This window comes from Tenrec ecaudatus, chromosome X (genome assembly GCF_050624435.1).
Source record: "Tenrec ecaudatus isolate mTenEca1 chromosome X, mTenEca1.hap1, whole genome shotgun sequence".
Lineage (NCBI taxonomy): Eukaryota > Metazoa > Chordata > Mammalia > Afrosoricida > Tenrecidae > Tenrec > Tenrec ecaudatus.
Genome location: NC_134548.1, coordinates 149,678,324 through 149,692,633, shown reverse-complemented (window position 1 = coordinate 149,692,633; position 14,310 = coordinate 149,678,324). Strand labels below are relative to the sequence as shown.

The 14,310-nt window shown below is 44.0% G+C and overlaps 1 protein-coding gene across 1 annotated transcript in view; it reads right to left on the bottom strand.

Moving 5' to 3' along the window:
• HPRT1 (hypoxanthine phosphoribosyltransferase 1) overlaps positions 1 to 14,310 on the bottom strand; it is a 40,158-nt gene that overhangs the window by 9,789 nt on the left and 16,059 nt on the right. Inside the window, exon 4 of the mRNA XM_075538920.1 lies at positions 3,378 to 3,443. Coding sequence (XP_075395035.1) covers positions 3,378 to 3,443 — 66 coding nt within the window. The remainder of the gene's footprint in view (positions 1 to 3,377; positions 3,444 to 14,310) is intronic.

Sequence of the window (14,310 nt, the reverse complement as noted above, 5' to 3'; positions counted from 1 at the left end):
TTGTCAAAAATAAAATGTGACCCACATGGGCATTCTGAAAGAGGCTTTCAGCACACCCTGCACTGGTGGGGAAACCGTGGAAGAAAACTGTGAGCACTCACTAGGTCTCTATTGCTAGGTCTAGCCTCTGCTCGGATAGTAACTCCACACCCAAGCAGTGAATTGCCCCCCATAAAACCCTCCTCAAACTTGCCATCGAGTCAAAGCTGACTCATAGGGACCCCCTGTGGGTTTCCGAGACTGTTCCCGGAAGTAGAAAGCCCAGGCTTTCTCCCTCGGAATGACTGGTGGTTCCAAACCACAGACCCTGCGGACTGCAGTTCAGGGCCTGACCACTGCACCGCCAGGGATCCTGGCCTTCTCGGGAGCCCAAAGTGAGCTAGCCTTTCTGAATCTGTCCATTTGAAGACTAAAATGAAAACAGGCATAACTCTCCCTCCGACCGCAAATCCTCATCCTAAATCGTCTCTCAGGATGTCATGGCTGGGAAGAGCAACTCAGGTTTCTTCCCAAGCAAAGGGCCCTTCCACTTCTGCCACCTTCAGGAAGAAGGTGGCATTGCACACACAACTCTGTCCTAGCATTGTCACTTCTCTCTCCTCCTGAGCCAGTGGTCACCGCGGCAGTGCATGCAAACTCCAGTGGGTTGCAAGAAGGGAATTTAGAATATTTTCTATACCTCCCTGTGTGTAATCTAACTTAGTTAAAAAAATAACAAAACATACATTTTTAAAAATTGTGGATGAGGTGACAGCTTCCAGGAGTTGAACCAAAATGTGTCTGAGCTATCGAATGGAAAACTGAGGATCTGCTTGGCTGTGGTTAAGTGCCAGCGAGTTGGGTCTGACTCGAAGCAATCCTCACCGTTGTTCACGGTGTCCATTCCTGTGCTCTGGAAGAGCCTGGGTGACCACGGTCATGTGGGATACCCATTGGGCTCCTCACTGTCCAGGGTGGGCAATTCAAAACTCCCATCCAATTTCTGGGACAGATGAGGTTGTCTGCTCCTAGAAAAATTCAGTCTCAGAAACTGGATATCAGGTCACTATGAGTAAAATTACAGCCGCCCAGGTAGCATAGTGGTTATGCACTGTCCTGTTAGCCACATATCAGCAGTTTGAAACCAGCAGCTGCTCCGCAGCAGAAAGATGAGGCATGGGACTCCTGTAAAAATCTAAAAAATCCACAGGGGCAGTTCTACCCTGCCTCACAGAATTGCTACGAGTCAGAATTGATTTGATAGCAGTGCAAGTATTTTTGTTCCCTATTTTTCTGGGGGGGTGTTCACTGTATATTTTTTTTCACGTGTTTTACAATGTATATAATACTAGTACAGTTCATAGATGAGGGCATATTGAATTTACAGGACCCTTTATTGAACAAAAATATGAAGTGATAGTGTTTCCTGCTCTCTAACCATTCCCAAGAATTCTGTGTTCAGTGTACCCCATGCCAAAGCAGCAGCTTTAGTTTCCTAGAGACTCGAGCTGTGCTTCCTGTCTATGTTCTTTGCATTTGAGGGACAAAAGCAAGTCTGAAGGGGCAAGATCAGGGCTGTGGGATGGATGCGGGGAGGTTTCCCAATGGAATTGTCCTAGGGCGGCCCTTACTGTCCTCCAAGGAGGAGGAGGTGGGATTATCATGGAAAAACGCACCGGCCCTTTTCTCACTAACATAGGTTTTGATGTTAAAACTTCTTTCAGGATTCGTGATCACTCTGTGACTTTACCTACCAAGATGACCCCTTTGGACTCCCCCAAAACCAGTCTCCATGAGCTTCTGATAATCAAATTGATTGTCATGAGGAGAGGAAGGCCCTCATTGAGATGGACTGACAGTGGCTGCAGGATGGCGCAGGAGCGGGCGGGGTTTCGTTCTGTTGTGCAGAAGGCCGCTATGGGTCAGAACCAACTCACTGGCCACATAACCTTCTGAGTTTGTCTTCTCTGCCTCAAATGGAGCTGCCCCAGCAGATGCCCTCCAAAGCCACTGTTTGGACTGGATGTCTTTTTTGTGAAGGTCCCTAACCAGAGTGAGACAAGCAATTAAGTGTGCTGCGGAAAAAACTTGTCTGCAGCCAGCCATTGAGCTCGGAGACACGTTTAAACATGTTTTGTGTAGAATAAATGTGTGCGCACGTGTGTGTGCATGAGAGAGAGAGAGAGAGAGAGAGAGAGAGAGAGAGAGAGAGAGAGAGAGAGAGAGAGAGAGAACTGGAACCAAGGTGGCCATACCCCCTCTTACCCTGGCTGGCACTTTCACTGGCCAGCCTTGTCAAGCAGTACTGGGCAAGAGACCACAGCAGCCTACACTGGGAGCCTGTTGCCTAAGCTTGGAAAATGACTTCTTACTAAAAAAGGTGGGGGGGGGCTCATGCTGGGGGAGAAAATAAAACAAATGCAGAACATGGGGGCAGTCCAAAGGCACAGTGCCACTTTGTTTTGAGGCTGCAGGCCATTTACGAATTAGGAGACAAACCAGTAATATCCTGAGGAGAAAGGGCGGTGTGGCTAGTCTGAGGGACCCCAGTCGTGTGTAGACTTGGGGGGGTTCAAGTTGTGGCTCCATCACCCTACAGAACAGGGGCAGGGGTCTCTTCTTCACGAGGCAGAGGTGGTAAGACTCATGTGATGCAGAAGCCAGTTCCCCTCGCTTCTTCTCCATCACAATCAATCTGTCCCCTTTCACAAGACCCTGCAAAGTGGGATCTTGGGCAAAATTGGATCGAGACAACTAAGGGATTACATAGTTTCCCCACCAACTGACTGCGTGGGTCCCGGCAATATCGCTACCCAAGCACACCCACCAAGTCACAGGCCTACCAATAGCTGTGGCTTACAGCAGCAGTACGCATGCTTGATGGGAGTACTGGGAATTTCGAGACAGAAGCACTGGAATCTAATGTGGGCCCTGCTGGTAAGCAGGGCCATCATCCCACAAATTGTGCACATTTTTAAGACATGCTGGGCTAGGGTTTGAATCCTCAACTGTTGCTCTACCTTTTAAGGAATGACATGCACCTATATTTGTACACATACTGCCATCAACCTTTTAAAACATTTTCTTTCTCCTTGAGCCCTTGGCCTTTAAGAATCTCAAATTAGATACTAAGGAGACAAACAAGAGACCGTGGCAACAGCCTGGGGCTTTGAAGTTTAATGTTGGATTCCAATGACTTTTGGCTAAGATGACCTAGGTAAAAAGTTCTTGGGAAAATGAATTAAAACATTAGCCGTTTGGCTTCCCAAGGACTTTTGGAATCCCTCTTGTACACAGCGAATAGCATCACACTATGTAACTGCACCGGCTCCAAATGAGATGGCTGTCCGATTTTTAGGAGCCAAAGTATTCTCTTGAATCCTTGTTCTGATACGTACCTTTCCAGTCAAAGTTGAGAGGTCATCTCCACCAATTACTTTTATGTCCCCAGTTGACTGGTCATTCTAGTAAAAAATAAAAGAAAAAAATTGATATCTATTCGTACACACACAGTTCAAGTGATCAAATGGGAATTAGAAGATTTTTAAGTAGTTAGCTATTTAGTGTCTACAACATATGGTCTATTTTAAATGATAGATGAGTTAGAAGAATCATGTTTCTGGAAATGAAGGATTCTATAACTCGCAGCTAGAGATTAGTATAAATTGAAAATTCCTCACTGGTTATTCTTGATTTGCAGGTTTTTATGAGAGTCTGAAACACGGGGCACACCCCATCTCCAGTCTTGGCTATTTCTGACCCAAGAGGGAAGTGGTTTGTTAGCATGCCAGGTGCCTGGTTCTGACCCTGTACCATCCTCATGAATCAAGCAAATGGTCAGTTGGGCTGGTGGATACCATACCTGACCCCCCAGAGTATGTCTCTTTGAGTCTAGCCCAGACCTGGGTCATCATTGGCACAGTCCCGGAAAGCAGGTTTGAGCACCAGTCATTGAAGGTGCATCCCGGAGGTTTCTGGTTTTCTGCCACCACGGAATCCAGCAGAAAGTCTTGTGGGAGTTTCCAAATACAATGCTCAACACCTACCATCGGTGGTAGTGGGGTGGGTGGCAATGACTGTGACTTGGCTGGATTCAAGATAGAAACAGTGGGCCGAAGGAGCAGGGGAAGGAAGGGACTTGGACTAGCCCCAACAGAGAGTGAACCATGGCATAAGGCGAGAGCATTTCCAATGGTATAGCCCCAGACCCATGAGGTCAAAGTTAAGGAACAGAAGAGAGCCCCCAAACAGACCCAGCCACCGATGAGGATTTAGTGTATGATCCAGATGGTATTTCAAGTCAGTAAGGAAAAGATGAATTATTTTATAAATGGTGGGTAGTGAACTAAGTTATCCACTTAGGAAAAAAAAGAAGAAGAAATATATAAGATTACAGTCCCTACCTCACAGCGTACACAAAAAGAAATTCCAGATGGGTTAAAATCTAAATGTAAAAAATAAAACCATCAGTCTATAAGGAAAAACATGGTCAGAGAATATTTTCACATTCTAGGTTGAAAGGGCAAAATAAAAATATGCCATAACCCCAAACTTCTAGAAAAGATCTACAAAGAACAGTCCAACTCTCCAGGGGGCTCCAACATCAGGTCCCACTAGGAAACCAGAGCTCAGGAAGAGGAGGAAGCACAGATGATGCCTGCCGACTGATGACATAAGAAGTTCCCAGTTGGGTGGCTCAGCCATTTGAGCGCATGGGAGAAAGAGGAGGCTGTCTGCTCCCATCAAGACTGACAGCCTTGAAAAGCCACGGGGACTGTTCTGCTCTGTCCTAATGGGACGGGTGCAGAAGAGACTCCCAGGTTTTGAACTCCTCCTTACCCAATAGCATAGACCTGAGTACGCTGATGAGGAAAAGCAGGCGCCCTCTTGCTAGTGAGGATCTCCGTTGCTACAACCTTTTGGGAAATGTAAGCATGTGTACACTGGACACCGCAACTGCACTGCAGGGAACTGACACTGTGAGCATAAATAAGCAAAATCGCTCACGAGGATGCAAAGGTACCTATGAGCATGTTGACTAAATTCATTGTTGTTTTTTTAAATAAAAATATTGGAAACAATCCATATGCTCATTGACAGGAAACCTTTAAAAGGAATTTAATGTATTCAGATAATGTACTCCTATGCAGCCGTTTGAATTTTTTAGTGGAACAGTATACATACGCACATTGAACAACAGTGATTAAAAACACCAAGGAGAACCTATGTCTTAAATGAAGCTTCTTTTTGTTGTTCACCAATTAAAAATAAAACAAAAGGCTGGCAGCAATTACCTGAGTGTGAATGAGAATTTTTACATTTATTCCCTTCACATTTTGATACACCATAGGGTGCCATTGGATTGCCAACTGCAAGGTTAGTGGTTCAATCCTATCAGCCACTCATCAGGAGAAAGATGAGGCTATCTGCTCCCATCAAACATTTTCATATCACAACCCACGGGAACAGCTTTACCCTGTCCTATGGAGCACTGTGCGTCGGAATTGACTCGATGGCAGTAGGTTTGGGTTTTGAATTTTCATTTTTTTATAGGGGGCCATTTTTGTAACAGCACAAAGGGCGGAGCGTTCAGTTTTGCAAATTCAACATGAGTTACAGCAATCCCGCTGCCATCAAGTTAACTGGGATGCACAACAACCCTAAAAGGCACAGACATATACCCTGGGGTCTTTGATGAATTAATGTTTATCGGACCTAGCAGCCTCAACTTTCTCCCTCAAAACACACTTGTGTGAGTACACACACACACTCACTCCCATCGAGTTGATTCTGGCTTATGACAACCCTTTAGGATAGGGTAGAACTGCCCCTGTGGGTTTCTGAGACTCCAACTCTTTACAAGAGCAGAAAGCCGTATCGTTCTAATGAGCTTGCAGTTAGCAGCTAAACAGGTAACCACTACGCCACCAAAGATCCTCACAAAACATAGTATACACTTAGTAACTGAACAAAGCATGGGTTCTGATTTAAAAAAGCAAAAGCTGTGTCTATCCGTTTCCATCTTTAGAAAATAATGGCTACGCACTTTATTCTAATCAATTAAAAACGCTGCATTGCACAGAAGTGGAATGAAGAACGAAAGGCCTCCTTCCCCACAAATTCTAGCAAACCCACAGCTCTATTTGGGAGTAAGGCATGGTAATTGGTTGATCTTGTAAGACATGTACAATGGTGACATCCTCTGTAGAATTTTGGTATTACAGTCCAAATGTTACAGATCCTAATGGTGACATCTTCTGGGAAAATTTGGTATTACAGTCCAATGCCATGGACCCTATTTCTTACAGGGTAAAGGGCAAGATGAATGAAAATCTGAGAACTGGAAAGAGTGGAGTCCTTGTGTGTGGGGAGAGGGGCAGGGGTCAGAGGCTGGAGATGAGACACCTGTGATCACATGTGGTTGGGTCACAGGTGAAAGAATTCCCGGCAGACCAAGCACTGCTGCTCTTCTGGTATCCAAATCTCCGAGCTTTGCTTTCCCCAATACTTTTGGAAACATGGCTACAAAAGAAGGGCAATAAGGAAGGTGGCTTTCGGAGTAATAGTACACTCGAGCGAATATTTGGATCAGGGACTCTAGAGAAGCAGCATGATTTTAAAGGAGGAAAATACAGAACCGAGTTTCCAATTCTCATGAAGCTGGTCTTCCTAGAACCAGAGTCAGAGCAAACCCCTAAACTACTGCCCAAGATTATCTTCAACCAAAAATATCCTTGAAGTCATCTTAAAACCCAACAATAATTTAGCTTCACTAGCTAAGAAACGTCTACCTTTGACATTGTACCCTTTAAAACAGTTATCTACTTCTCTTGGGTCTAAGTGAAAAATGAAAGAGAAATTGGGATAAATGTGCTTGACACAATGTATGTATGTACTGTGATAAGAGCCTTATGAGCCCCCCAATAAAATGAAAGAGAAATTTGGAGGGGGGATTGTTCCTATTTGTTCTGAAAACCCCCTAGGTAACAGCAGCTCAGTAAATGAAAAGAATGAGGAGCTGATACCAAGGGCTCAAGTAGAAAGAAAATGTTTTGAAAATGATGATGGCAACAAATGTACAAATGTGCTTGACACAATGGATGGATGGAAGGATGGTGATCAGAGCTGTATGAGCCCCCAATAAAATGATTTGCAAGAAAAGGATGACAACGGGGGGGGGGGGAGTGGGGAGGGAGGGGGAAAAAAAGAGGACCTGATGCAAAGGGCTTAAGTGGAGAGCAAATGTTTTGAGAATGATTGGGGCAGGGAATGTGCGGAGGTGCTTTATACAATTGATGTATGTATATGTATGGATTGTGATAAGAGTTGTATGAGCCCCTAATAAAATGTTAAAAAAAATTTTTTAAAGAAAAGGATGGCAACAAATATAAAAATGTGCTTGACAGAATGGATCTATGTATGGATTGTGATGAGAGTTCTACCAGCCCCCAATAAAATTATTTTTTAAAGAAAATAAAGAGAGCTGTATGAACAATAAAATCTTTTAGGGCAATGAATGCACAAATGTGCTATACACAATTGATGTATGGATTGTCTTAAGAGTTGTATAAGTCGCTAATAAAATGATTCAAAACAAAAAGGAAATGGAACGCACAAAGACTAAAATCCTTAAAAATCATTCAGAAGTTTTATTAAAAAGAGAAGAATAGTCTAGAATAAATAGGTAGGCTGAGGCATCAGAAGAGGAAACAAAGAGGCCAATCACCTTAAGAAAGTATAACTGAGAAGGTGGGTTGGAAAGGGGGAAGCGATTACAAGGATCTACATGTGACCTCCTCCCTGGGGGAGGGACAACAGAAAAGGGGGTGATGGGAGACGTCAGACAGTGTAAGATATGACAAAATAATTTATAAAGTATCAAGGGTTCATGCAGGAGTGGGGAGCGGAGAGGGAGGGGGGAAATGAGGAGCTGATGCCAGGGGCTTAAGTGGAGAGCAAATGTTTTAAGAATGATAAGGGCAATGAATGTACAAATGTCCTGTACACAATTGATGTATGTATGGATTGTGATAAGAGTTGTATGAGTCCCTAATAAAACGATTAAAAAAAAAGTATGACTGAGGTGAGACGTCCTGGCTTGACAGCCCCTTGGCAGCTCAGTCTTACCAGGCCTGTGTCTTGCAGTCACTTCAGAGTACTGGGTCTTCCAGAAGCCCAAAAGGGAGCTTTCTTATTGAGAACCACTGGACCTTCAGCTGGGCACCAAGCCTACCACTCTCACAGCCTCTCTTCCGGCACACCCCTCATCCCTGTCTATTTTCCTCATGTAAGACTCTTAGAAGACCATACTCAGGACCTGATGCAAGGGGCTTAAGTGGAGAGCAAATGCCTTGAGAATGATTGGGGCAGGGAATGTATGGATGTGCTTTATACAATTGATGTATGTATATGTATGGATTGTGGTAACAGTTGTTTGAGTCCCTAATAAAATGTAAAAGAAGAAAAGAGAAAAAAATGATTAGGGCAAAGACTGTACAGATGTGCCTTATACAATTGATGTATGTATATGTATGAACTGTGAAAAGAATTGTATCAGCCCCAATAAATTGTTAAAATTAAAAAAAAATTTTAAATAAAATAAAAAAAAAAGAAGACCATACTCAGGTGACAAAAGGGGAAGACAATCCAATTTTCTAAAGTGCAAGCTATGAGGGGAATTCCACTTTTCAGGGACCCTCTAATGTACAGGGCATGCTGTCCTTCTCCAGGGACTGGTCCTCTTGACAACATGCCCCAAGGTCCAAGAGACCTCTAAAGAGCATTCTATTCTTTTGGCAATCTGTGCTACTTTCCATACTCATTGCACAAAGTTCATGGAAAAATAGAAGTAACCTACAATGGGCTCATCAGACTGTGTGTTAGACAATAAAATACCCTAGTGAAAGATTTTACTCTCCTTAAGGCAATTTTGCTTACCTGTATTTTATAAGTTCTTGAAATGGAATGTGTTGCTTTTTTTTAACATGTTACTTTTTAAAAAGTTATTTCAATTCAAAAAGTGGAGGCTCTGTAAACCTTCACCTAAATCACATTAAAAAAATTTTCAAGCATATGTACACCATGCTTGATACAAATAATGTATGGAATGTTATAAGAGCTGTAAGAGCCCCCAAAATTATTTTTATTATACTTGCAAGTCAGAAAGAAATGCTTTAGCTGGTTTATCTGTGTAATATTGCACCGCTCAGCTTTCCAAGCACTGTATTATCCTAGCCTGCTCTGCTCTGGTTCGCTAAGCTTTGGAACAACGTCGGTAATTAGCAAGTCAGATGTACAAGCTTAGGATTACTCCTCATTCGGGGAGGAAGTGGGTTAAGTGATGTGATACTGTGGGGATTATGACCATCTGTTTGTTTTGGGTTTGAGGGTACATATTATTATGAATATGAACTGCATAGAGATAGGGTGAGGTATCACAGAGCTGGCTGGTGCTGTCATTCTCCAATGCCTTCAAAAGATATTGATCATGAAAGCAGCAATATTGAAACCTTAAAAGGGGGGTAGGGAGGCGGCATTTGATGGACTTACAGTGGAATCAACACAGCGCTGTCATAAGCTAGGAAGGAGCTGCCTGTGCACGTTTCCAAATGGAAAGTTCTTGCACCCTGCCTTCAGGGTTTTACTTCCAGTCTCATTTGATCAAACAAGCCTATTTAGTAAAACCCCCTTTCAAGACTAAAGAGAATACCTGGCATACAATAAGTTATTAACATGCATTCATTAGGTGAATTACTTGATTCCCTCCATCCTTTATGGAATCTGTGATGTCAGAGGATCACACTAACGTTCTAGGACTCAGGCTTCTTCCCTAGAGCCTCTGCAGCCCAACAGGGACTAGGGCAATGGTTCTCAACCTTCCTAATGGCGCGACCCTTTCACAGTTCCTCATGTTGTGGTGACCCCCCCCTAACCATCAAATGATTTTTGTTACTATTTCATAAGTGTAATTTTGCTACTGTTATGAATTGTCATGTAAATATCTGATATGCAAGATGTATTTCCATTTTTACAAATTGAACATAATCAAAGCATATTGATTCATCACAAAACAATATGTACTTATATATTGTGAAATATTTATTTCTAATGGCAAATAAATGAAATGTGTTTTCCAATGGTCTTAGGCGACCTCTGTGAAAGGGTCATTGCGAACTGCTGGACTATGGTCACGAGGAAACCCTATCACCAGATAGGGCTACAGAGTGCACTTTTGCCCCAAACTCAGTTTCCTTATACCACACACATCCTCATTCCTGACAATTGATACCGAATGGCATTTTCTCACCACCTCCATCTATGGCCTCAATTCAATGAGCAGGAGAAAGGCAGGGGCCATGTCCTGGCTTTTAGTGTACATGGTGCACAGAATCCTGGGAGCTAAGTTTGTGTCAACAACAAGCAGGACACCTGCACTGAAGGCTTCTGGGAAAAACTGAATACCTCAAAGCGTACTGACTCAACACTAGGAGACACACAGGAAAGGGCAGGCTGGAATCTCTAGTTAAGAGACACAGCCCCGGGGCCACAGAGGTTACTCCCTAGGCTATTAACCACAAGGTTAGCAGTGTGAAGCCACCCATGGCTCCAAGGCTGTTCCTGGAGTCGTTACGAAAACCCACGGGGGGCAGATCAAGCCTGTTCTATCCTGTCACTATGAGCCAGCAATCCACCGGATGCCAGTGAGAACACGTTATCCGGGATTATGTTCGGTAGTACAGGGGTTTTATTTGTCTGGCAGGTGCTGAGTCATTGTTTCCCCTAAAAAGGGAGTGCTAGGCCAAATCATTTGGAAAACCTGTGATTTACAGCCTTACAAACTCTAATCAGGGAGTCGGAAAGAACTCGATGGCAGAGGTTGTCTGGGTTAAGCAACTGTCAATATTTCCCACACTCTTCATATGCTCAACCAAAGAGGGACTTTTTCACATGCAAGTTTACCTATGATTTGCAGCTGTGCTGTGTCAACCTGAGAGCCTAATCTAATCGCACCACGGTCCAGCCCAAGGCTTAGTTCCGAGCTTCCTAGAACTTGCCTGCAACAGAGGAAGGCTCCCATGGCTGCGGACTGGCATTCTCCCTGGGTAGCGTTCGGAGCGGGAGGAATTGTCACAAGGAGGGAGCACAAATTAGAGCAGGGTCAGCACCCTTGAGATGCAAGAGCCAATCTTGTCCCTCGAAACCGTGTAAAACGTATTCAAGAGCCAGACGTATACTTCTACAAGCAAATGAAATTACCAATATCTGAATCATATCCTTGACAATTTTCTCGATCGTGAAAGAACTGCATGCGGCTCCCGAGCCTCAGTTTGCCAACCACTGAATAAAGCCTCCTGGTCGGTCAGTTACAGGCTTTTCCAGAGTGAGGCTCTGGCTTCTGAACTGCACTGGACAGGCCTGGATTCAAACCACGGAACTGTCCTTTCTTACCACTGCTAGCCGCCACACGGACAGGAGGCCCCGGTGCCATGTCCACGCACCCGCAATATCTAGACCAGTGGTTCTCCATCTTCCTAACGCTGCAACCCTTTCATACAGCTCCTCATGTGGTGGTGAACCCCCCCAACATGAACATTATTTTCATTGCTAAAAACAATGTTTAAGTGGAGAGCAAATGCTTTGAAAGTGATTAGGGCAAAGAATGTACGGATGTGCTTTATAGAATTGATGTATGTATATGTGTGGATTGTGATTACAGTTGTATGAGCCCCTAATAAAATGTAAAAAAAAAAGAAAAAAACAATATGTAACTATATATTGTGAAATATTTATGTTTCCCGATGGTCTTAGGCGACCCCTGTGAAAGGGTCATTTGACACACCCCCAAAGGGGTCGTGACCCACAGATTGAGAACCACTTATCTATTAGGTCCTGCGGAAATGCTCCAGCCCCCACCCCTCAAAGCTCGCAGCTCTGTCCGCTACAACGGGCTGATTCTACCCCCACCCACCAGGCCGGGGGTCCGAGGAGGCCGCTGATGGCCAGAGGGGTTGGGGTGGTCCCGAAGCACCGCCAGATCAAGCCAGCGGAGGTTGGCCACCTCCCACATGCGGGCCGCCAGGAACAAGAGTGCCAGGATCAGACATAGCAGCAGCAACCACATGATCCCGCCAAAAACAAGCACAGGCCCTACCTGCGCATGACTGCCATCCGCAGAGCCTGAAGCCCGAGATGAAGAGGAAGCAGGCTCACGTTGCCACTGCCACCTGCCTGCCCGCTACAACTCCTGAGCAGCGCTCAGCCCAGAGTAATAGAGTGATGCCCTCCACTGTTCTCAGCTTGATTGTGGAGATGATGGCAGGGTTCTTTAAAATAATTGAAGTTTGGGGTTGTACGGACACTTGTGCTCTTTATTTTTCTGGGGACATTTCCTAATCATTTGTGGCGCCTCTCTTACTTCAGTACAATGAACCTGTACTTCACGGTCTCGCAATGCTCCAGATCAGCGTTTATAGTTGACTATTATGTGTTATTTCTGATGCTGGAGGTCATTTAAATTCTCATCGGACAGTTCAAAGTAAGCAACCTGCTTTTATATGTGTTTGCGTACCTTCCACAAGAATTAAGTTGGGGGAGAAATGTTACCTCAAATAAATAATGTCCAGTTTCTGTTGTTTCGCATTTAAAGCTACAGCTGTGCAAATAAAATACACCGATTCTTTTAGTTTTTCCCCTTGATGAACACTAACCTAAAATCATACATGAAGAAATAATAATTTATAAATTATCAAAGGGTCATGAGGGAAGTAGAAAAAAATGAGGAGCTGATACCAAGGGTTCAAGTAGAAAGAAAATGTTTTGGAAATGATGATGGCAACATCTGTACAAATATGCTTCACACAATGGATGGATGGATGGATTGTGATAAGAGCACCCAACAGAATGATTTTTTTTAAATCATACATAGCTCATGCTTGCAAAAGTGTCTCCAGCATTCCCAAGTTGTTTATAACCACAAAATAACTTTGTAGAAAATATATTAAAGTCCCCTCTAGTCCTTTTTTAAAACTAGTTTCTTTTGCTTCTCAGAGAAAGAATATTCTGCTAAGTCCAGAGGCATGAACTCTATGAATCGTAAAGAATCCAGGCTCATGGGGTATATGTGTAAGACCAAAGAGAGCAATTATACCATGGAAGCTTGAGTAAGCATTTCAAGTCTAAGCAACAATACATAAAAGGCCAGTAGTTTGGTCAACAGTGCTGGGAATTAAGTCCTAGTCTATGCCAGCACAAAGATACATTTTTTTAATTGCATAAGCATTCTCTAATCTTTGTTGACAATTCTCTAATGCAAACAAGACTTTGCCAAGTTAAGAGGAGCTTCTAAATATGAAGAAACTGCATGGTGTTTGGGGCAGAATGTTTTCTCAAAGGGTAGGGAAATGACTGAGATGATATTTAAAATGTTACTCAATCAGCCACATGGCTGAGGAAAATGTGTCGGGGTCATTCAAATAGATGATTACTGCAAAGAGCAAAGCCCAAAGGGAAAGGTACATAAATAGTCATATTCACAACAAAAATGTGAGGACAGAAGTTAAAAATGGTTAAAAATCCCGATTCAGTCACAACAAAGGCTAGAGTTTTACAGTGATGTTCAAAAAGGGGTTAGAAGTCCAGCTTTTAAAGACAACAGCAACTCCCAAGACTCCCAAAATGAATAAGCACCAGTCACATCATCAAAGAAACTGGATGATGAAACTCGGTGTAAAGCTCTCCTTTTGTGTCTCATCCCACAGTGTCAAATTTGCTTACTGTGGCGACACTCAGGAGAATTTTGAGTTCCTGTGTGCAGGGGCAGTAAAGTATGCTGTAGTGTGGCTCTTCTGGCCAGAGGCTCTATAACTCCCACCAAAGGACCTTTCCCTGCATGGGTCAGGGTAAGTGGGGGAGGGGTCAGGGAGACACACACTTTAAGTAATTGCTAAAAGACTATGTTGTGATTGCCATTGTGCTGGATATAAAATAAGCCCTTGGAGACATAGAAGGGAACCTCACTACCAGCAAGAGTCAGGAATGAAGCACATCTTTGATCCCTGAGATCCCTGTGCAGCGAAGCTCCTGGATCCAGAAGATAGTGTTAACATCAGAGGTGCATCAGCAGAGGCAGGAGTCAGAGCTTAAGAGAGTGCGGTGGACTTCCTAAGCCGTGGAGCAAGTAAAACTGCGTACTTTGGACTTCCAAACCCATGGAGCAAGTAAAGCTGCGTACTTTGCGGCAGGAGGCTGGCTTGTAGAGTGAGGTGCCCCTGGACACCTAATTGGGGTGGGGGGCTGGACTTACTGACCCACTGGGGTTGAGCTGAGTGTCTT